Source organism: Coturnix japonica, chromosome 4, assembly GCF_054131305.1.
Source record: "Coturnix japonica strain WE chromosome 4, WE-NBRP24, whole genome shotgun sequence".
Lineage (NCBI taxonomy): Eukaryota > Metazoa > Chordata > Aves > Galliformes > Phasianidae > Coturnix > Coturnix japonica.
In genome coordinates, this window is record NC_140666.1 from 70,947,810 (window position 1) to 70,970,600 (window position 22,791).

General features: G+C 42.2%; 1 protein-coding gene across 7 annotated transcripts in view; it reads left to right on the top strand.

Annotated features, from left to right (window-relative positions):
• SMIM14 (small integral membrane protein 14) overlaps positions 1-18,307 on the top strand; it is a 34,121-nt gene extending 15,814 nt beyond the window's left edge. For all 7 annotated transcript variants that reach the window (XM_085547256.1, XM_085547255.1, XM_085547254.1 and 4 more), the window contains 3 exons: positions 8,306-8,354; positions 14,439-14,587; positions 15,162-18,307. In XM_085547256.1, coding sequence (XP_085403382.1) covers positions 8,306-8,354; positions 14,439-14,587; positions 15,162-15,194 — 231 coding nt within the window. In that variant the 3' untranslated portion in view covers positions 15,195-18,307. The remainder of the gene's footprint in view (positions 1-8,305; positions 8,355-14,438; positions 14,588-15,161) is intronic.
• The last annotated feature ends 4,484 nt before the right edge of the window (positions 18,308-22,791 follow it).

Below are 22,791 nucleotides of genomic sequence, written 5' to 3' on the forward strand. Positions count from 1 at the left end.
TGTGTTGTAAATTCACACCGAGTAAATCATAGGTGTCACCCTCAGGGCAGTGCTCACCATTTCCAGTCTAACAGTGTTCCTGTGTAGCTGCAAGAAGTGAGATTATTGCTCAATGTTCAATTTCCAATAAGATCATGTGAATCAACATTTGAAACTGTGAGGAGTAGTGGGAAATAACAGTTTTCATCTGTCATAAAAGGCAAAACAGCTGCTACTGAATGTAGACGAGCAAATCGCTGTCTGGGATAAGTCAGCAGAATCTAGAAAGGAAAAGTCTAACTTTGTTAGGGCCAGAGTATCATCCTCAAGTGACTTATTGCATGACTTAGCACACTTGCTAAATCTCCATTATTGTATCTGTAATTTTTATGCTTCACTAGAAGTTTGCTTTCTGAGCTTCTTGTTTTGTCAGTCAATTGCACACAGTGTGAAAGAACAAGAATTCTGCTATTTGTTTTAAAAGGAATCCTTGCATATTGTTTTTCAGCACTGCTGAGCTCCACAAATTTCAGTGCAGTCTGCGTACCTGCTAGCTCTGCAAGTTGGTTCTTCATAGAATCATAGAATTACCCAGGTTGGAAAAGACCTTGAAGATCATCAAGTCCAACTGCAGCCTAAACAGAATCCTAACTCTAAAACCCTCCACTAAATCATATCCCTGAGCACCACATCCAAACGGCTCTTAAACACATCCAGGAATGGCAATTCAACCACCTCCCTGGGGAGCCTATTCCAGTACTTAACTACCCTTTCTGTAAAGAAGTTCTCCCTAATATCCAACCTAAACTTACTCTGGCTCAACTTGAGGCCATTCAAGACCATCGTTTCAAAACCACTGGGATGCGAGAAAGATAGGCAGGCTGCCTAGCGTGGTGCTGGAGGGAATCCAGCCATGCTTTATGCCCAGAATGGTTTTTTACTGCTACCTACTAAATTGTTAATTCTTGTTGATAGGTATGAAACACGGGAGAGGACATTGGAGTGATGTTATTGTTTGGGAGCACTTGTCAGAACTCAACAGGTGGTTGTTAATTATCTCCAGACCAAGCACTGTAAATTCAGAAGTTCAGAGTTAAATCAAATTTGTTAGAAGAACAACGTAGTTCTGAGAGCTGCTCGAGAATGGAAATGGACTTATAGAGTTCTGCAGTGCAGTAGTTACTTTATGCAAAGAAGAGTAAACTGTATGGAAAATTCCAGTGATATTAAGGTCAGTAGGTCAAAAAGTCTGTTTATGTTCTGAAGTTCTTTTAACTCCCAAAAGTGTAACTTCTAATTTCCAAGTTAATTGGTGCATTTACTTTGAAACCCTTATAAAATGCATTCGGTATTCCAAGTACAATATTTCATGGATGGATACATTAGAATTTTGTTTAGGTAAAATATAGTTTAAATCTCTTCAGTTCATCCTCTCGTTGCAATTTAGTACGTTCATACTTATTCAAAGAAAAAGCCTTGATATTGTCATTTAAACTCTTCTTCATCTCTGCTACTAGAAATACCACAGAAAGTTACACAGAAACAGGCAGTCTGTTTTAAAAAGCCTAATTATCGCTCTATCTATGTGGCTGGATTATTTTTCTGTCCTTCAATTTACTTGACAAAGTGTGGTTCTGTTTTGTTTCCTTAATACATGATATCTTGAAGGTTTTCTGAACAATAGATTGTGTATCCTTAACTCACATGACATTTGTAAAGATTTTTTACTGCTTATTAGGCTAACTGGAAGATACCATTCATACCCACAGTTATTATAACTTGTGCACTGATGCATCAGTGGCATTGAATTATCTTAATTAAATTATCGTAATTGTTCTGCTATTTTTCCTGGAGTGAATTTTTCAGGGTTTTCTTTGGTATTTAGCACATAGTGAGCTCCTGTAGCATAGCCCCTGTAAATAATAAGCAGATATTATGATTTCCAAGTATAACAAGCAAACAGCAGAGATCTAAAGTCTTTGACTGGGACTTCATAAATATCATTTGCAGTGTGTAATACCCATGGCACCATCTGTTGTGATTTGGAGTTGTCTAACGATTTGACTATTGTACGTTGGGTTTGCTATTTACTCTACGGATATAGCAGATAATTGGGAACTGCCATACAAGGAAGTAGGCAGAGAAGAAAAATATCACCAGATTTTCCATCCTTTGCAGATACATAAAAGTTGTTAAGAGACAATAACAGATCTGTTAGCTTGTATGACTTTGTCTCCTGTTCCGGCTCCTCCTCCTACAAAACTTATTTTGACAAAAAGAGCCAAAGTTCAAGAGGGAAGAGCAACAGACATTAAAAATACTTTAATGGGGAGGGACTCAGTTAGACAAGGGGCTGGTTGTTTGGAAGAACCAAATGAAGGATGTTTTGTGGTGTCAAGAGGAAATTATTTCTGTCTTAGTTGTGGCAGAGGATAGCAAACCTCTGGGTTATAATGATGTTATATTTAAATCTACATTTCCCCCTTTTTAACATTTCTCATGCAAAATGAAAATCTGATCACACTTTGTTACTCCTCAAGCCTTCCATGTTCTCTGAGTGAGCATGGGTGATCCATGATTCCAAGGCCCAGTTCAAGCCTGAAAACTAGACTGGAAGCACAGTGTGTGTGTTTGGGATAATCTAGCAGGGAGCATCTTTTGTGAAGCCCAAGACCTGTGTATGGCAACTTAAGAGTCGGAGTGAACTGGTGGCACATAACTTTGTATGGCATCAAGGCCCTTTTTTTTTTTTTTTCTTTCCTCATTTTTTTCTCCAATAAAGTATTATTTGATTTCGAATTCTCTCATATCAGGTTCTACATAAATGAGCAATATGTTCTTTACGCAAAGCATTTTTAGTTCTGTAATACAGAAGCACCCATTCTAATGAACTGCCAGCAGTTCTGCTGAGATATGATGACCTTACAGACCTCTATGGGAATTACAGCTTTGTGCTATGTTCTTTTGTAGCTAATTGCAAAGTAATGGCCCATGTCTAGTTCTGTTACTGTATCAGAAGGCTTGAATGTCTCAAAGACTCCAGGGAATACAGAGCAAATATATGTGTGTGTGCGTATAGATTTATATATATGTATTAATCTGCTTCATATTTTGAGGTGCTGTTTGATTTCTAAAGCAAAAAGATGCAAATTTTCAAGGTATTTAACAAAAAAAAGTGGTTCAACCGCTCTTCTATCATAATCCTCTTGGCCAGGTCATTTTAGAGTCTCCTTATCATAAGCTGGCATAGTCTGGAGTAGTATCCAGCATAGCCATGAATCCTGGCTGAGTGAGACTTTGTGCAAACAGCACAGAATAAACACAGGTGACTAAAACAGATCTACGTTGTGTGCTTCAAATGGTTGAAACGCTCTCAAGATGTCAGCACAGATAAGCCTGACTTAAATAATCCTTCAGGCTTCCAGCAAGAATGAGTTCCCCTACTGACATGGCCTTCTATTCAAAGCAGAGCAGAACTATACTGAATGAGTCTGTGAAACTTTAAGGTGACCTTCTAAATGTGGAAGTTGGCCTAAAGACTTGTTACACATGTTCCATGGCATTTGCCTTCCAAATTCTTCTTTTAGTAGCTGCTGCTACTGCTTCCAGTGTATAACTGGTAGCCAGGCAGCTGGAGAGCATGAAATTACCTTTTACTCTCACTGTCCATTCTTTCTTCAGTGTTGCTGTGGGGCAGACAATAATTTGTCACCTCTCAGGACCAAACTTGATATTTTTGTACCAGACTGTTAGTGTCCCAGTATGAGCTTGTATTTATTTTATCTTAGTTCCACACTTGCTCATAGAAATGTGGGAGTCAGAAAGGCGGTGCTGACTGTTTTCTTTCTCGTATCTCTAAGAGAAGCTGATGCAATTTAAAATACAATTTAATACCATCGAAATGCCCTTCTTTCCACTTTATTTGTCTCTCATTTCTGTTGGCCAGCTTGTAGTAGAATAATGCACGTAGATGTCAAATTTATGCTTCTTTAAATTTGAACTCTGTGGATAATACTTCAGTTCAATTGGCAGCCTGGCCCACATTTGGGATTGGCCTATCATACCACAGCAGTTTATTTATCTCATTGTCTACTAAATCATTTATATACTTTGGATGTGGCTGCCAACAAGGTTTAAACAGTGATTTCATTACCCAGAAGCATCAGATCCCGATCAGGAATATGTCACAGGGTTGTCATCTTGTGGCATAGTTGGGGAGAAAAGGCAGAGCTTACAACTGTTCTGAGTTGCAAAAAAGGTATTTTCACAAGGGATGATATTTTTCCCTTATTATCACACAAACTTTTCTGTCAGCAGTCCTTATGGTTCCATCTTAAACTTTTATTCATGGGATAAATGACTATGCCTTGTTATTTGTCCTTAATTCCCTACTTATCTACCCTTTCCCTTTTCCCACCACTATCCATTCCTGTTCACTTATCTTGGAACCTAATTTATCTGTTCCTTTCACACGTTTCTCTGGGCATCCTTCCACTGCAGTCTTTGCTATGGGAATCTTTTCATGACCTGGCTCATAAGCTTGCTAATTTTTCCATCATGTCTTTTCTGAGGACTTATTTCTGCTCTGAGCAGTTTCAAGTTTCTCTAAAAGCCAGTAGTTTTAATTATTGCTACATAAACAACTTATTTTCAGCTCATCTGCCACTGACAGTAGATGTCATTGATTATGGCCTCACGTTCCTGCTACTAGTCCTGTTCCTCTTGTTTCCTTACCTATTTGTGACACTGTTTTAAGAGCTGAGAAGTGCTTTTGGATGGGGATTATGCCACCGTTCTGGGTGATGACAAACCTGTAAGCTGTGTCACCATCACTGTCTTCCTGATATTTCTCAAACTTAAGCTTTGTCGGTTTGTGGCACCCTGCGGCAGCAGGAAACTCAGCTGTGGAGTTTCAGAAAAGTCCTCTGAAGAGGAAGCGAGGGAGCTGACACAAGGAGTTGTTACTGTGAAGGTGGGCCGCTGTCTGAGTCCTCCACAGTAGCTGTCTGTGCTGAGTGGGAAATGCAAAGCAGCGGAACTTCTTTCATGGGAAGACTGAAATGATCCCAGTGGCTGAGGTCACTGTATTGGAAAAACAAGTTCTCTGTTGAGCTAGACGAAGCTGCTTCACTGGGCTCACTGCTTCGCTTGTGATGTTGTGGAGCAGCTAGCATGCAGGAAAACTTCACGCCTGACCACACAGCAGCGTGTTTGTCTGCTCAGCTGTTAGGTTTGCATAGGAAGAAACATCAAAAACCTTGCAGAAAATGTCCAGAGCTGAGAGTGGGATCCCTTTACTGTGTCTGTCTGTGCTTTGGCTGCTGAAAACTGCTCTTTTTTCCATCATCTGACAACTGTCTCACATTCAAGTCTTTATCCAGCAGCTGCTATGTCTCTTAAGGATGGTACAGCTGTCAGCAAGGAGAGCTAATCGCTAGGCAAAGGAACGGCCTTGTTTGAGCAAAAGGTGTTACCTTTTCCAGCTATTCACCTTACATAAGCCTTTCTTGCATGTGCCAGAATCTTTTCTTGTCTTTTGGCTAATTTAGTGATAATAATAATATCATATTTGTGCTGGGTTACAGAGTTGCAACCTATTTCACCTGAGAGAGTTGAGAAAAACCTGTTTTTACTGCTGCTCATTTTCAGTCATCTGCCATGTTTCATCCCAGGAGAGCAGCACACAGCTTGTCATTGAGACACATTTGTTAGCTGGAATACAGAGCCCTCCTGCTGCTGGTCCTCGTGGGATGGAGAAGTTTTACGTGTATGGCAGGGAAAGAAGTGAGCATGAGGAGATGGTGAATGGGTTTTTGTCTTCTCATCTTTGGCTTCTCAAAGCCTTGCTGGCTCAGTGAGCAGTGATCCTGTGCTGTCAGTCACATCTTCTCTGGCACGAGTGGTTTTTGTAAGAAATTTTTGTATTAACTGGAATAGTTAATTTTCTGAGGAATATTTTTATTGCTGCATATGAACTCACAGGGGCTGCGCAGTGTAATTTTTTTAGCTGGGATTGTTAAATCTGCACTTATATGGTTATGTATTGTTTTCTATTTAGAGGAATTTTATATGGGTTATTAAAAAGAAAACCTATAAAAATCCAGTTTTCTCCTTTTTCTTCCTGTAACTGTTTCACGTGATAAAGTGAGGTTTCTAAACCTGCCTTGTACAGTCAATTTCTCAATCACCGTGGAAGAAATGGGATGTCTGTTGCCTCGGTCCTATTGTCAGAGTATGGGTGATTGCACTTTGTAAAAGTTCCTCTCTGCATTGTTCCTCCATACATAAGTAAACTTTATTGGCAGGCTATTATCTTTTTTGCTTTTTCAGCAGAGATCTGTAGAGCAAGTCCTAATGGCATTTCTCGCTTACTGAAATATTTCTGTCATTGGTGTTTCCAGCAGTACTTATCTTTCTAGAGTTCTGGAGCCTGTACTGACTTTAGAGAAGCCCCCAGGTTTGCCGATGAGATAAAACTCTGTGTCTTACAGACAACAAGCAAAATCCTCACATCAGACATCATCCTCTGGGCTCACAAAATCTCAGGGCTTTAATGCTTCTTTTGTCTTGAGGAGGATGCCTGCTTCATTAGCAGGCATTTTCAAGCAGAACGTGGCCTTTTGATGCAGAAATGGCAATAGTGTACATAGCACTTCTGAGATGCTTTTATAGAAACACGAATGAAGTGGTTTTACAAAGTAGTATTTGGACAGGTGTAACCTATGGAAATGGATGTAGATAACATCGTGCCTGGAGAACCCCAGGGCAGTGTTGTCAGTTTGGGCAAACAGGATAGCACTGTCCCCAGCCACCATGGGGACGGAGCAGGGACAGGCGGATGTTATATGCTGGCTGACCTGTGCTGCTTCTGATCAGGTACTTATTACCTGTCTTAATTCTGAGCATAATTCTGTGTCAAAGAACGCCTGCACACTGCAGGCATTTTACAAATCAGGGATTGTAATTAAGCCCCTTCCAGTATTAATCCTTTATAAGAATTGAAGGTGATTTTGTTGCTGGTATTTTTAAAATATGGTCAGAGTATTATCCAGCCTTCTCAGTTCAGGAATCTCTCAGTATCAGATATTCCAGTTTGGTAGTGTCTGCTAATGTAAAACCTCTACCTTGAGAAAGATGTCCAAAGGTTGAAGATAAAATGAGTCTTCATTGTTACATAGAAAGGCCAGGGAGTATGCATGCTTTGATACCATTTTTCTGGTAAAGTAAGTATCATAGAATCATAGAATGATTTGGGTTGTAAGAGACTTTTAGGGTCATCTACTCTCTACCCCTCTGCTGCAGGCAGAGGCACCTCCCACTTACAGCAGGTTGCTCCAAACCCCATCCAGCTTCCAGGGAGGGGCATCCACAGCCTCTCTGGGCATCCTGTTCCAGAGCTTCACCACTCTCACAGTATGAATTTCTTTCTAATATGTAGACCAGAACTGGACACAGGGTTCCAGGTGAGATCTCACAAGAGCAGAGTAGAGGGGCAGAATCACCTCCCTTGACCTGCTGGTCACACTTCACTTGGTGCGACCCAGGATATGGTTACCTATTTATTTTATATGGAACATCTCTTCTGTCTTGCATTTGTGTGTTCACACTGATAATAAACAGATTACCCTGCTGTGACAAGAAGCATTGGGATTTGTGACATTACTGAGGCGTAAAACATGTCAAGAAGGAAGTAGTCTAACCAAGGCATCACAGCCATTCTGTGATTTTAGAACTGTTATTATTAATCAGTGTAGTTTACCTAAGCAAGGAACAGAGCCTATTTCCTTAATACAGCAGATTAAATCCCATCCATCTAACCTCTCCTGATAAAGAACGTAATATTTGTGTGTCTTTAGCAATTCTGTCATCAATAAAATAGTTGTACTGATAGGCAGGTTGTCCAGTGTTGACTTTTCTTACAGCAGCAAGCTTACCTGGTCTGTAACAGTGTTAGAATTTTTATCCATAAATAAGCAGGTTAAACAGTAAGATAGAAATTGAAATCTGTTCTGAAAAGATCTTAGATGAAGTTATAGTAATTGATAAATTCAAATGTGGAACTTGAATTCTACATCTCTCTATATAGCTGTTATCGCAGTCTGATCAGTTGTTGTTACATCACGTGATTTAAAGTTCCAGTGTAAACTGGGTTCGGAAACTACATCAGTACCTGGGTTTCTTTGCATACCATAAGCTGTGTGATGCACTGAAAGTTACAGTTTCCCTTATCTTGAACTTGTGATCTGATATTACACTGAATCTCTATTTCGGTACAAGCTGACCAGGTCTCATTGCTAACTGTCATGCCTTTCTTTTTCTGTTCCAGCTGAGACAATCACAGTCGTACTGCACAGACACAGAATGCCTTCAGGAATGTGAGTAACTGTTGAGATCAGGGGCATGGGAGTAAAATAAACAGCTGTAATTAAATGTGATAAGAGCATATTAAATGAAATAAAATACTGCGGTACTGAAACCACTATGTGAGGGAGGTAATTCCTGAGAATCTGTGACTCAGATTTAACATTTGTGCATGAGATGCATCATATGGAAGAGGATGGTGAGCAAGTGGGAGATGTCAGTACACCAGCACCACGGATGATCAAGCCCCTAGTATTACTGTATCTTGCCACTAACTTCCAAGTAAGATTATTTAAAATTATCTCAAAAGAGAGAATTTGGAGGAGAACTTTATTTTTCCTCCTCACTGTCATGGCAGCTGAATATCACTGGATACTGAGCTGAGGCAGCTTTGTCTGATAAGCTGACATAGACCACAACTGCATTTCTGTTTGACTTGGTGGCTGTATAGTTAATGAAGCAGGGTACTGATATGTACGATTCCTTGAAACTTGCTGTGAAACCCATCAAGAAAAGCTTCCAAACAGTGAGCACGACTGGGATAATCAAACGTTACCAGCTTCTGCTGAGAAGTATAGCTGTGCAGAGATTATGCAGTAATGTGAACTTGCCCCGAGGCTCTCTGTTTATGCTTTTCATGGTCTAAAGGAAACATTGCCAAGTGCTTATAAATAAAAATGAAGTGGATCTCTTTTTCCTGTACTGCTCCACTATATGGGTGAGCATATGAGCTTACTCAATTAGCCTGCATTTGGACTATTGTAAGGCTTCCAGGGAATACCTGAGCAGTGCTCCTGCAAGTAGGAGCTGCTGTTGCTCTTCTAGAAGTGTTTGTGTCTCCTATGGGTCTGGGAGCTGGTAAAGGTTTCCAGGATCCTGGGGTGAGTGCATGCTTTCCTTCACACATGGTCCTGCATCTTCACTCTACAGTGAATCCTGTTCGGAGATGGGCATCTGGGTTGTACTTGCACTGTGTCTTCCCAGCATGAAGATTCAGATTCATTGTTAAGCTGGGCAGAAGGGGAAAAGCTATGAACTTCAGCAGATGCTCCCTGAAAAAAAATAAAAAACAATAAACAAAAAGTGGGAGTCACATCTGCCATAACAATGCTACTGGCTGTACGTTTTCCATATCGGCTTTCCAAGTTAACTATATGTCTGGGACCTCCATCGTGACTCCTCCCCCCCAGTGCACCTATCCTTAGGAAGACGTTCTAGTGTCCTTCCTTAGGCTGCTATGTCTGGTTTCTTCTTGAATCTCAATTGTTTTCTTGAACCCAGAAGAGGGAAAGGCAGATTACAGGAATAAGGCTATGCAGCCTTGTGAGCTGTAGTTCACAGTTGAAGCCAAGCAATGATACATTCTTACTTAAACCTGAGGAGTCATCAATATTTATGAAGCTCTCCGGCTAAAGGCTGTATAAATAAGTCCTGTTTTGTATAGGCACAAAGCTGGTGGGTTGTCTTTCAAGCTATAAAGTCATAGTACAGTGGAGATGTGAACAGTTTGTGGCAAATAGCTTTCCATCCTGAAAGAGATCCTTGCAATAGCTGGATGTGCAGATGCAGGCAATTTGGCAGCGATTGTTCCAAACCAGTGGTTTGCTTCAAAAACCCAAAGCAGAAATTATAGAGTAAATCCTCTTCTACATTATTATGTTGCCTTAAATTTAGTTCCAGCAAAGGTATTTTTTTGCTGATGCAATCACAGTGACTGCCCATTTGTCAGATTTCTGTGTGATTCTTCTGTGGTTCTGTGCTTGAGCCAACGTGAGCTCTGTGAGACTCCCAGGAGTTAAAGGCAAAAATAAACAGATTGAGCCTGGAGAAGCTTCTAGAGACATTTTCAGACATAGATCGAAACAATTCTGGGCCAGTCTTCTGTCTGTTGCTTCATTCCCTTTCTTTTCAGCTGTATCATGACGAACTTGAGTTGGACCTCCTGTTCTCCAGGCTCCATTCTGTGTTACTCCCTTCCTTTGATTCCTCATTTCCAGACCCTGAGATGAAGAAACTCATTGCACTCCCACCCATTTGCTCATTGCCCGGATTTGGTCTTTCCTTTTGGAAGCGCAGCTGGGGATGTTGTCATAGACAGATTCTTAAGTTGCAGGGTTGTGGAATAACTGATGAAATGTGCGTGGTTTTGTTTTGGGAAACATCAGGGCTGTGGCTCAGCCTGTGTCACTGCAGCATCATGTGTTGTGCTTGTGCTGTCGCTACCAGCTGGAAGTCATCAGGAACACCCTACATTGATTCTTCCCGAGAACACTTTGTTTCTTCAACTCTTGGTATAAAATCCTTAGTAGATAATTGGAACCAAATCAAAACAGTAGCACTAGCTGAAGTACAGCACTCCCTCACTCACATTTTTGTCTTAGTAGCTCTGCATTCTTACTTACAGTTGTTAGCACTATTATGTTTCCTACCATGATAGGAACCAGTGCTTTCAGATTTACACTCCTACATGCGGGAGGAAATGAGCACCACTTCAGGGAGCATTTGGGCACTCTGCTTGATGGCTGTTCTCCATCAAGATACCTGCTGTGATGTAAAGCATGCAACAGTCTGATCACTTTTCCCTCCATTTCAGTGAGTGCATTGGAGTGCATTTTCCAATTGCAGTATCAGTGGTTCATCCAGCCCAAGGAGGCTCTACAGCTGCAATTGGGCTCCTCTGATGGCTAAATGGCTCGTGGCCCTTCAAAGTCATCCTATCCTGTGAAAGGAAATTAGGGGCTGCCACCTGATTTTAATCTGTGTTCGAGCAATTTCCAGATGTTATGGCCTGAAATTACCACATCATATTTCAAGTACTTTTATTCTCAGTGCTCTACTGGTTTGTAATGTTAACAGTCAGAGATGACTGTCTGAAATGTTGTCTACCCTGCTTTCAAATTTTTATGTATATTAGAATGAATCTGTGACTCATCTTGAGTTGTATTCCACCAGGGAAGTCGCAGCAGCCTGATCTAATGGCATGAAATGTCTGCCAGCTCTTCCCTCCCTTTTCTGGTAATTCCCTTCTCCCCTCCTCCACTCTTCAGATCTCTTCAGTTTCCTTGTCCCTGCCTTTGATTTTGTCAGCTTGCATGGATTATCTGCTGTAGGTCCCACAGGCTCTTTGTCTTCCCTGATGATCCATCTATAAGATACCTCTCTTTATATGGTTTCATGCATTTATTTTACAGAACAGGCAAGACTAAAAACACTGTGGAAAGGTGCAAGTCTGAGAGTGAACTTTTGCCTTTCCTTGTTGGAGAAGTTAAACGGTTAAAAGCTGACCATCCAAAAGGAAATAGTACTGACATGAGATGGCAGACTAAAAGCACCACAGAGATTGTACTTTTGCAGTAAAAGAAATGCAGTCTTTCCTCCTGTTTCTCTAGAGTGCAACCTCACTTTGAATGAAAAATAGCACTTTAAGAGAACTGATCTCTTGTGAGGAGTACTTAACAAGGCATCTGCTTATTTTAATTCTTGAGATTTCAGCTGCGTGATCATGATGTGGTTGACCTTCAGTCTTATAGAAATTATTTTTTCCAAATTCATCATTTTAGTAGCTTTGACTGCCGTACCGTGGAACATTAAATGAGGCGATCACATAAGATTTCTTTGTGCCTTCCTGTCTCCTCCTGAGAGAAGGCTATCTCACATGGCCTACTGTTGGGCCTTGTCAGTCTCTGCTTCTGTAGGTGAAAGCAAGCCAAACAATTATATCTTGTACATGGAACAACAGTTGTGACTCACTGTAATCATTATCTCCTATGAGTGGTAATCCCAGTCTCAGAGCAGCCCCTCATAAAGCTTTCTCCTCCATAGAGATGACGGTAAAAAAATCCAAGGGATGAGCTGTTCCCAGGCTTCGTTCAGAGTCACTGAGTAGGTAGGCAGACTCAGCCCAAGGGATCAGATGCAATGAAAATAAAGACCTTGGGCTGGATTTGGTGGTCTGTGATTAGACAGGTTAGAGACTATAAGCTTCACTTCACTCAGTGACACAGCTTATAAGGGTGAAACATGTCACAGTATTCCATAGCAATTGATGTCACCAGGGACTGATAATTAAGTACTTGAGTAGGTAGTACAGGGCCAAGCTGTGTTAGATCAGCTGTTGTCTTACTTAGTCTAGGACACATTTTGGTGCATTTGGCTCGATCCAAACTGTATTTCAAAACAGACTGGGTAGAAATTGTGTATTGTAGGAATGCCTGTGGTCTCCCACTGTGATTCTTTCAACTGCTTTCTTTGACCTGTAGCGTCAAATGTAGGTGAAATCAAGTCTAACACATCACCTGAATTTTCATTGCTCTCCTGAGCATACACAGCAAAGCAGGTACCTCATGCTGTCCTGTGTGCTGCTGAAGGTGGTCTCAGGGTAGTTGCTAATGTTGTCTGGAAGCTTAAAAGTAAAGCAGTCGTTCATTTCATATGAAATTGTATGCTGTTTTACTGGCCTTCATATATAGTGAAGGTCATCCAAGATTTAAAATACTGTTAAATCATATTATTTATAGTTTCTGAGTCAGTCTTGTGTTAGAAATTAATGAATTAAAGGCTGTAACATTCTCATTTATTATCTTTGCACTACTCCTCATATATAGCACCTTTTATGGGTTCAGACATCCAAGAACATTTTTGAGTGGGTATTATGTCAGTAAAGGACATCAGTACAACAGCCTCAGTGTTCATTCAGAGTGCACTGCTTCTCTGTTTGAGCTGTTATGTTCCTCTGTCATGAGGAAACTGCTTTCAAAGATCCTCTGATAACAGCAGTGCCTGGTATCGCAGTGATGGGGATGGTTCTTCGGTAGCAGCAGTAGCCTTCAAGGAAGTGACTGACTTCAGCAGTTCACTGGGTATGAGTTGTCTAACAAACAGCAGTTAGATAATAGCAGCTTCCAACAAGTAGTGCATCCTGCCTTGACTCCAAGATGAGATGGTTCAAGGAATTGATGAAACAAGTGGAAAATCTGATGGATACAAGTGTCGTTATGTGTTAAAGGTTTTGGCAAGAGTAGTGAAATAGAAAAGACCTTGTTCTGAAGGATATTCATTATAGCTTTATGTTAATTGCCCTTGAAAACAAACAGTTAACACTTAAAATCAATAATAGATCTTGTGGTTTCAGAAAGTGCATTTTCAGGAAGCTAGAAAAGAAAATCAGCTTTTTGCAGTACTAAGCAAAGTGCTTTGATTCATGTGATTTTATGGACTAGAATATTACTTGATTTATTGTCAGCATGAAGGGGAAGATGCCGATGAAATTAAGATGCTTATCTTGAGAGTCAAGTTGAATTCCATGCTGTGCCACAGATTTCACGTGTGGTGGTCAAGCCGCAAGGTCTGACGGTGTTTAATAGTGTTGGTCTGCTGTGTGAGTACTGTTAGGTCACCAAACTACAGCACGGCTGAAGTTGGCATGGGCCTCTGTGTCCATCTGGACCAAACCCTGCTCAAACAGAGACACCCAGAGCAGAGTGCCCACGCACAGGTCTGGGTGGCTTTTGAGTATCCACAGGGATGGAGACTTAACAGCCTCTCTCTGGGCAGCTTGTGCCAGCACTCAGTGACCTTCACAGTCGTTTCCTGATGTTCAGCAACCTGTGTTCCAGTTTGTGCCCATTGTCCCGTTACTGAGTACAACTGAAAGGAGCCTTGCTCTGTCCTCTTTGCGCTCTCCCTTCAGGTATTTGTACTGATTGGTGACGTACCCTGGAGACTTCTCTCCTCTAGGCTGAACAGTCCCACCTGGGGCTCTGCCCCATCATCCAGATAATTAATGAAGATGTTTAGTTCTTAAATACTAGTGTAAATAGAGCCATGTAAGTACCACAGGTCATGATTAGTTAACTGTACATTGGTTCACGTGACAACATTAGCTATAATTTGATTATTTTAAATTGTGTTTCAGAGGGGAAAAGTTGGTATTTTCAAATGTGCAATTATTGGCAAGACCTTCTTGATCCAGAAAGAGTGGATCCTTAGATTTTTGTTGTTGTTGTTGATTTGGTTTGGTTTGGTTTAGGTTTTCTTTTCATGTAGAGGAAAGACCTGCTGTCACTCCATTTTATAACTTGAGTTTTCCTTGTATGTAGTGCCAGGACCAAATTTCTCCAGTGACAATGTTGTCAGCTTTGCCATGGTAGTGATGGCCTGGGTTGTGATTGCATTCGTCTTGTTCTTACTGAGACCTGGTAACCTGAGAAATTCCAGCACAGCCGGAAAACCCACCAGCCCACATAATGTAAGTGACTACAGTAGCTTAACTATATTTGGTTTTAACACTGACCGTTCTATAGTCTCCCCCCCCTCTCCCCACCCTTAAAATGTTCTTTGTATATTTTCTTCTCTGCTTTCTCGGAATTCTATTAACAATGAAAATAAGTAAAGTCAAACAATGTAGGATTGCAAAGGCCAACTGTGAGGTCTGCCATGAGACAGAACAGATGTAGGTGCCTGGGAGTTGGTTACGATGTTCTGTGGACACTGTCTCTGGTTGTAAGTGCCTCCTGCCTTCTTATGTGACAATTTTAGAGAAGTAAAGAAAATCACATCATAAAACTTGGGAAGGTGACCTTCATCCTAGATGTAGGATGTTGGAAAATAACACTGTTGGTACAGGAAACAGTATTGTTGTCTGATGCTCATATACTGGAGACTGAAATAGGTAATGAAAGACCTTAAAGCACAATGTAACTCTCCTGGGGTTTTGTTTTGCTCTGTTTGGTTTGGTTTTCAGTCGCTCAGTTCTTCTCCATGAGGTGCTTTTTCCTAATCCTCTGTGCTCTCGTTTTTCTTTCCCTGTGTCCTACCACTAGGGACAAGAACCACCAGCCCCACCACTGGACTAGAGCTTTCAGTATCAGACAAGTTCAGCAGCTAAAACCTTGCACGACCAAATGAACGAAGTGACCAGATTACTGCAAAACTCCCTTCAATACTGTTGTTTTCTCCTTTATATAGCGCAGAATTACCATTCAGCAGTTACGTTCATGAACTACTTCTAGCTACTTCAAGTTAATTTTTGCTTTGTATGTTACTACAATCCCTGGTAGATTATAATTTGAATGATGATGAGGCATTGCAGGGTTTTTTGGGTTGTTATCATAACTGCGGACATTCCACTCAGCGTCTTTCTGTTACAGCAATCTTCATTTCTTTGCAGTGGTTTCTGTTATTCACTGAAAGAGAATTAAAATCCCTGTGCATCTATAATGATGGAAATTATTACTGATCCTTCTTCAGATAAATTGGTATTTTTTCTCCAGTATACTTTGAAGAGTTGTGTTATGGTCACAACCATTATTTTACTTACATGGCGAAAAGCAAAGAAATTACTTTATATTTGCCCTGGTCTTTGGACCACTAACATAGTTTTCAGGGTTGTTGGCCAAAGCACGGATTTTCCACTAGAATTAAATAATGTGCATGTGTGTGTGCACGCAAAGAAGTGAATGTGATAATTGCCTCTGTCAAAGCCTGGACATACGTGCCGAGAGCTGTACAAAAAACAGGATACCACCAAAAATTAATCTAATCATGTTCTTTTTATCATTAATAAATGATATATCTTATTCAATGTATTGTCAAAAATGTATATTCCAAAACCAGATTTGTTTACTTATCGAATTTATGAAAAGAAAAATCTTAAGTGAGAAGAGCTTGGTAGAATGTTCTGTCCCTCTTTAGTCTTTTAATAGTCAGCATCTTAAGTTTTTATCCATACTGTGCCGTATGTTGAGCAGGATGAATTCATACCAAGAGGTTACCAGCTTCTGATATACAAAATGTTCTGGATGTTCAGGTTTTTTCACCTGTATGTTATCAACAATTCCTAACGTGTCATCCTTATCTACTGGTTGTAATTGTAGAGCAATGAAATTGCAGGTGACTATGTATGGCATGTCTTTTCCCTCTAATACTTGTGTGTATGTGTGGTGTGATTATGCGTGTGTATGTGTGGCTGTGTGCGTACAGGTGCACATCTCCCATTGTAGCAAATGGGAACGAATTTTTTATGTACATTAATTTAAGAACATTTTAAAGATGTACAGAAAAGCAACACTGTATATTTTTCTTGATCAATATGAAAAAAAAATGATGAGAATATCATAAAGAACGTTTTTTTGTTACCAACACAAAGCTTCTTTCCGTAATGGTCAGTAGAGCAGACAAATGGGGATTCAAGGCCTTACTCTAGAAACCATTTTTTCTTGAGGTCTTTAGTTGTGGAGCTGAAGGGACGAACTGTTCACATGCATAAAGGTTTGTATTAATGGGCTGTCACAAAAATCCCACTTCAGATAACGTGGTTGGCAGGCACAGGTTTGCCCTCCTCAAGGCAGACGGTGGGCCAGCTGAGCCTCCTCGCAAAGGAGCAGTGCAGACCTGAAGAACAGCCTCTGTAACTTTATGTAATTGCCCCTTAAATTTCTTTGGAATACTGTGCTCCCAAGCACTGGAGTATCTGTTAAAAATCCAGACAAATTAGTGCTCTCAGTGGCAGAGGTGCAGTGCTGTGTAAAGCAATGGAGTTGCAGCAGAGAAACTGAGTTTGTCCTGTTGTGTCTAAAGGCATCCAGGCCACAAACACTGTGTAACGATGCCACTGTGACAAACAGTCTGCCTGTGCTTGCTCTTTGCCTTCCTAGTACGTTTATATTTGTGATGCTCTTTGGAACAGAGGAAGTAGTACAGAATCATTTTGCTGAACCAGAGAGAAATATGCATTATTGGCTACACTGACCTTTGCTCCAAGAATTTTTGGCCTGAATCCTTGACCACTGGATGCAGAAAACAGGTTTCCCATTGATTAAAAAACAAACTAACAAAAAAGCAACAAACAACACCAGAAACAGGTTTCATTTCAGCCAGAGCAAACCACTCCTCGTCCTGCTGGAGGCTGGTGAGATTTATAGCAGGTGCTTCTCATCCATGAGGATCATTACTGCTTTCCTTAAATGGCCGTGGGTGTATTTATGAAGCTCACTGTGCGCTCCCAGCTCTAGTGGTCTTGGCAAACAAACTTCTTGCTCAGAGTAATGTTGTGTTTTACTTTTAAATGAATTGTCTGTGCTTGAAATTCCTCCAAGTAGTTGTCCCAGTGATTGAATGCCTGTATGCTTTTCCTCATATAAATTGCTATTTTAAATTTTCTATGTAAAAGAAAAACATTGGAAATATTTTATTGTGAAATATTTTACTAAAGATCCAGGCCACTATCCCAGATCAAAATGTATGCCTTTAAATCCTGATATTTTCTCTGGACATGCCCTCTAGATCACCACTCGTAATTACAAAGTGACTAACGACAGGACTGTTTTGCCACTCTTATTCATGTTAAGTGGTGCCTTACTCACCCGGTGGTTGCACTGAAGTTTGTGGAACTACTCTGAGATAATGTACTAGTAGCAGCTTTAGTAAGAGTGGCAGAAATCTAGCCTTTAGTGACGTGGTTTGCAGTGGTATAACCGTATCATCTTGGTTCCAGGTGCTTATGGTACATTTTGCAAAGAAAGGCAGAAGAGATAAGTGGGATGCATTCGGGTGTGATTAATTCTGCAATAAGGGTTTGAACTCAGTGAGAGACACAAGTTGTAGCAACTTGGGAAGTGTGGAGGAAAGTTTACAATTATACCTTCGCTTAGAACTTTGTTAAAACAATAGTATTTTTAGAGTCCGCTTAACAAAATTACTATACTCTAAAATGAGAAATCGTATGTACTCACGTATTGTCTGCAGATCACTTAACCTTGTAATGGTCATTATTGAAAAAGGAAGAGTGATGATGTGATGTATCTAATGTAAATCGGAGGTTTAAAATGTCTGAATTATGCCAAACAAAAAATCATCTGTGCCATTTGCGGTTTCCTAGTAATCTTTTACTGAGTACTTGGATTGGGATAAAGGGCTTGTACTATGCACTTTTTATTGACTTAACAAAATAAATAGCAATCATTAGTAACCTTTTGTCTTGGTCTGTTAGACTTTGTATAAGATGTAGGACTACACCAACCTATTAACTTCTAAATTTGAAATAATCTAAGAATACATATCTAGTAAAAATAGAATGGTATGTGTATCTTACAGATGTAAGCTGTAACTTTTCAAACAGTCCCATGCCTTCTGTATGTATCAGAATGAAGAATGAAGGCGATTGTAGACAGCCCTGCTTCTGCAGGGAGAGCTTTGATACCTGGTGTGTGTGTGGCTTTCAGAAGAACATCACAGAATCACTGTTTTGAATTGGAAGGGACCCTTTGAGGTCACCTAGTTCTGCAGTGAACACAGACACCTACAGCTCCATCAGGGTGCTCAGAGCTCCGTCCAGCCTGGCCTTGGATGGGGCCCAGGGATGGGGCTTCCACCACCTCTCTGGGCAAGTTCTTCCAGTACCCTTATTGTACCAGGTACTCACCACCCTTATTGTGAAAAAATTCTATCTTAAACTCAATCACAATCTCCCTTCTCTTAGTCTGAAATCATTTCTTCTTCTCCTGTCGCAACAGACACTGCTAAAGGATCTGTCCCCTTCTTCCTTATATTTCCCCCCCTTAGATACTGAAAGGCCGATCTCAGGTCTCCCCTGAGCCTTCTCCATATTGAGCAGCCCCAGTTCTTTCAGGAGAGCTGTTCCATCCCTTGGATCATTTTTGTGGCCCTCCTCTGGGTGTGCTGTCATAGGGCCACATCTCTCCTGTTCTGAGGGTTCCACATCTGGACACAGTACTCCAGGTGAGGCCTCACCAGTGCAGAGTAGAGGGGAAATGAGAAAAAGGAAGAAAAAAGAGTATTTACTAAACAGTGGGTAAGGCCTTCAGCTATAATCATGCCTGGAAGCACGAACAATTTCTGTGCATATGGAGAGATTTAAATAAGCTAATTAGAGGAACAGTATACACTGGAAAGCAAAGCTTTGTTATGCAAGAAAAAAAAGCATAGAGTTTGAAGACATTCTCAGTTTTCAGAGTGGTCTTCCTTTGATTTTTAAAGGTTATTTTAAGCCTGCACGACTTTTGGGCTTTATTTATATTGCTGTATTGCCTTTGAATCCAGCTGAAGTAGTTGTCCAGATGTATGAAAAGGTTCCTGGACCCTGGCCAAAAGCTTGCTGCATTTTAGAACCAATTATAGTAATAATTGCAGATTGAGACAGTTGCTGGCTGTCACTAACTGAAGCACCGCATGAGATCAATCATAAACTGTTTAAGCCTGTAATGAGCCGGGCCCAACAGCAAAGTCAATGTTCTGGTGAGCTGCAAAGGTAGAGGTGAGAAGAGTGCATGTGGGGCAGCCACTGTGCGGAGCTGTGATCAACACGGCCAGGCAGACAATGGTGTTTGTTGGACCTGTGTCAGATGTCAGCGTACCAAACATTGCACAAACACAGCTGCCTTCAGTTAATCATCAGCTCAAACCTTAATCTGACTTTACACACTCGCTGGACTGACACAAAACTTCCTTCATGCCCAGGGCTCTTCGCTTGTCCCTTATCTCGCCTCTGACACCCAAGACCTGGAGGCTACACCGTCACACACTTATTTTATCCTCTTTTCTTCCCTCCACACCCCACAAATTCCCCATAAATTGCGATCTCTCTGGTGCCATGTAGCACTCTGTACACAGAGGTGAAGGGCGGTCCCGCTGCCCAGCGCTGCCATTCAGATCCTCAGCTGCCCGTGGGGCGGGGACGTGGCCTCCATCTGGCTCTGCCATTCCTCACACAGACAGAGCACACAGCCGGCACTCACACTGCTACGTGCTCTGGCCACCGGGCTGTTACATTAAAACAACATCAACACTTGCGTTGGCCAAGTTTTTGAATGAAGCACTCTGAGAGCGTTGACTCGCATCCAGCTCAGTTCTGCTGGGGCTGCATTTCATGCGCACACTGAAGATGAGGTCTCTGAGAGCACGTAGCGCAGAGGCTGCTCCTTCTCAGGAAAGGTGAGTGGGTATGAGACAGGCCTGCAGAGATTGGGGCAGATCTCAGCATACACAGATGTACCTCTGGGGACCGAGGGAGATGCATTGTTAAAACTCGAGTATCTTTCCATCTTAGGTACCTTTTGGGGTTCACCTCCCAGCACTGCGTTACTGACTGGGTTAACACTGCCTAATGTGTAGCTGTGTCCTAAAACTCACAGCTACCTGTGAAAATACCCCTTCTCCTCTAGCAGGGGTGTATGAATCACGGTAGTCACCTCACTACCTCGGTGCCTCTGTGAAGTTCAGTGCAAGCTCAGCAGCACCAGGATCTGAACAGGGGGTCTCCTGGCAGCAATTGAGCAATACTCTTGTAAGTACAGATTAGTTAAATTATTATGCAAACGATCTTTAAAACGTATGAAGGAAGAGTGATTCATTAGCCCTATCAGTAGCTTTCTCAATTTTGATTTGAATGGAAAGAAAAGAAGACAAATGTTACGGGTGGAGCCGTGCCTCAGTGTGCAGGAAGCTTGCTTACATCTGATGGCGGCAGTCCTTCACTGACACTGTTGTTTAGCTGAACGGAAGCCCTGCCAAAATACCTTTCAGCAACCAGCTGAGGGAACATTTTAGTGTAAATCTTTCATCATATACATATTAAACTCATAAATTAGAAAGCCAAATGGGACTACTGTGTCCCAGGAGGGGATACAGCCACGAGCTCGTGCAGCGCTCCACACATGGCAGGAAGGAAAGGCTGTTTGAGGTCTGGGCTGGCCTTTATGCTGGAGGAGGGAGCCATGGGATCTGGTCATCAGGCAATGCTAAAATAAAACACAAAACCTCATTCCTCACGTTCAGTTTCTACTCCTGTGATACAGAGGAACTCACAGCTCACACCAGACCTTCAAAAAATGGAGCAGAATTCACAGGTTTTAAATTGTGTCCAGCAGGAGCCTCATCTGTTCTCCTGTTGCCTGGAGCTGTGCTTGCCTACCAGTGAGCTCTGGCAAAAAGTTCAAAGGTGCACCCTGAAGCCTTACAGAAGCCTTATTGCCTCTGTGCTGTGCTGTAAAACACACTACGTACTTGTAAACAAAAAATTAAACACACAGAGTCATTTAGAAGTTAGATTATTCAGTAACGAGACAGGGTCTGTGCCCTCCTCATACCAGTGAGTTCATGCCCTGTATATTTCCCCTCCCAGCAGTACCCTAACAACCAGAGCAGATGTTATGGGGAAACACCAAAAGCAGCACCATCCTGGGGATGATCTAGAACCGTTCTGGCAAAGGGAATTCAAAGCTGAAGTCCCAAGCAGGGAGCATGGCAGTGTGGGCTATCAGTAAGACCCTCTGCTCTGTTACCTGCTCTGGGGACAGCACGCTGACTGTGCAGACCAGATGAAGCCTGATCTAGTACAAAATAAAAGAGGACGATCAGAATGGAGACACCTGTGCAAATCAGCAGTGAGACAAGGCATTACTTGTTTCCACTTCAGGATAAACGCTGTGAACCTGACAGCTTTGCAGGGAGCCCTGGCTAACCACACTGACTCAGCACTGCGCTGCGCTGGGGCCAACACCTGAGCTGGTTCTTTCACAGAATCACAGAATGACCCGGGTTGGAAGGGACCTCAAAGGATCATGTAGTTCCAACCCCCCTGCCTGGCAGGGCCACCAAACATACACCTTTACTAGATCAGGTTGCCCAGGGCCCCGTCCAACCTGGTCTTGAACACCTCCAAGGACGGGGCATCCACAACCTCACTGGGCAGCCTGTTCCAGGGCCTAACCACTCTCCTAGTAAAGAACTTCCCCCTAACATCCAACCTAAATCTTCCCTCTTTTAACTTAAAACCATTTCAGCTGAAACGTGCGTGTTCCGTGGCACCACTGCTAAGGAACTGTGAGCTGTGATAGTCCCAGCTTACATGGGCACAGGGCCTGCTGGGGAAGGAGGAGAGATGGCAGAGAGAAATGATACCAAAGAGGAGCATAAAGGGAGAAGCAACAATTGCGATGATGGGTAGTAAAACCACATGACGCTTACACAGGAGGTGAGAGCAATACTTGGAGGCAGAGGCCATCAGATAGCTGGGCTGTGCCGGTGTGAGGGCAGGTCAGCAGAGTTCACAGCACCGCCTTGTCACGGCACTGTTTACAATGTGGACTTTACACATTGTATTACCCGCTCTATAACAACCTATCCTTGCTCAGCGCTCTGTGCTACGTGTGGCAAAAGGAAGGATGACTTTTCTTTTCCAGCGAACATCGCTGTTAGACCGAAAGTGATTCACGCGCATCTCTCGGTACAGGAACTCGGCTCTCGTCAGAGCTGCCCGAGGCGGTGGAGGCGATCGATCTGCTGAGCCGGCCCCGCAGCCCCCATGCGCGCCCGGGGGCCCTGCGGCCCCTCACGGTCGTAGCGGGGCCTGCGCGGAGCAGCCTGAGGTGTCCGGAGCCCATTCGCCAGCCGGGGGGCGGGGCGGCTGCACGGGGAGGAGCCGGGGCCGGGGCC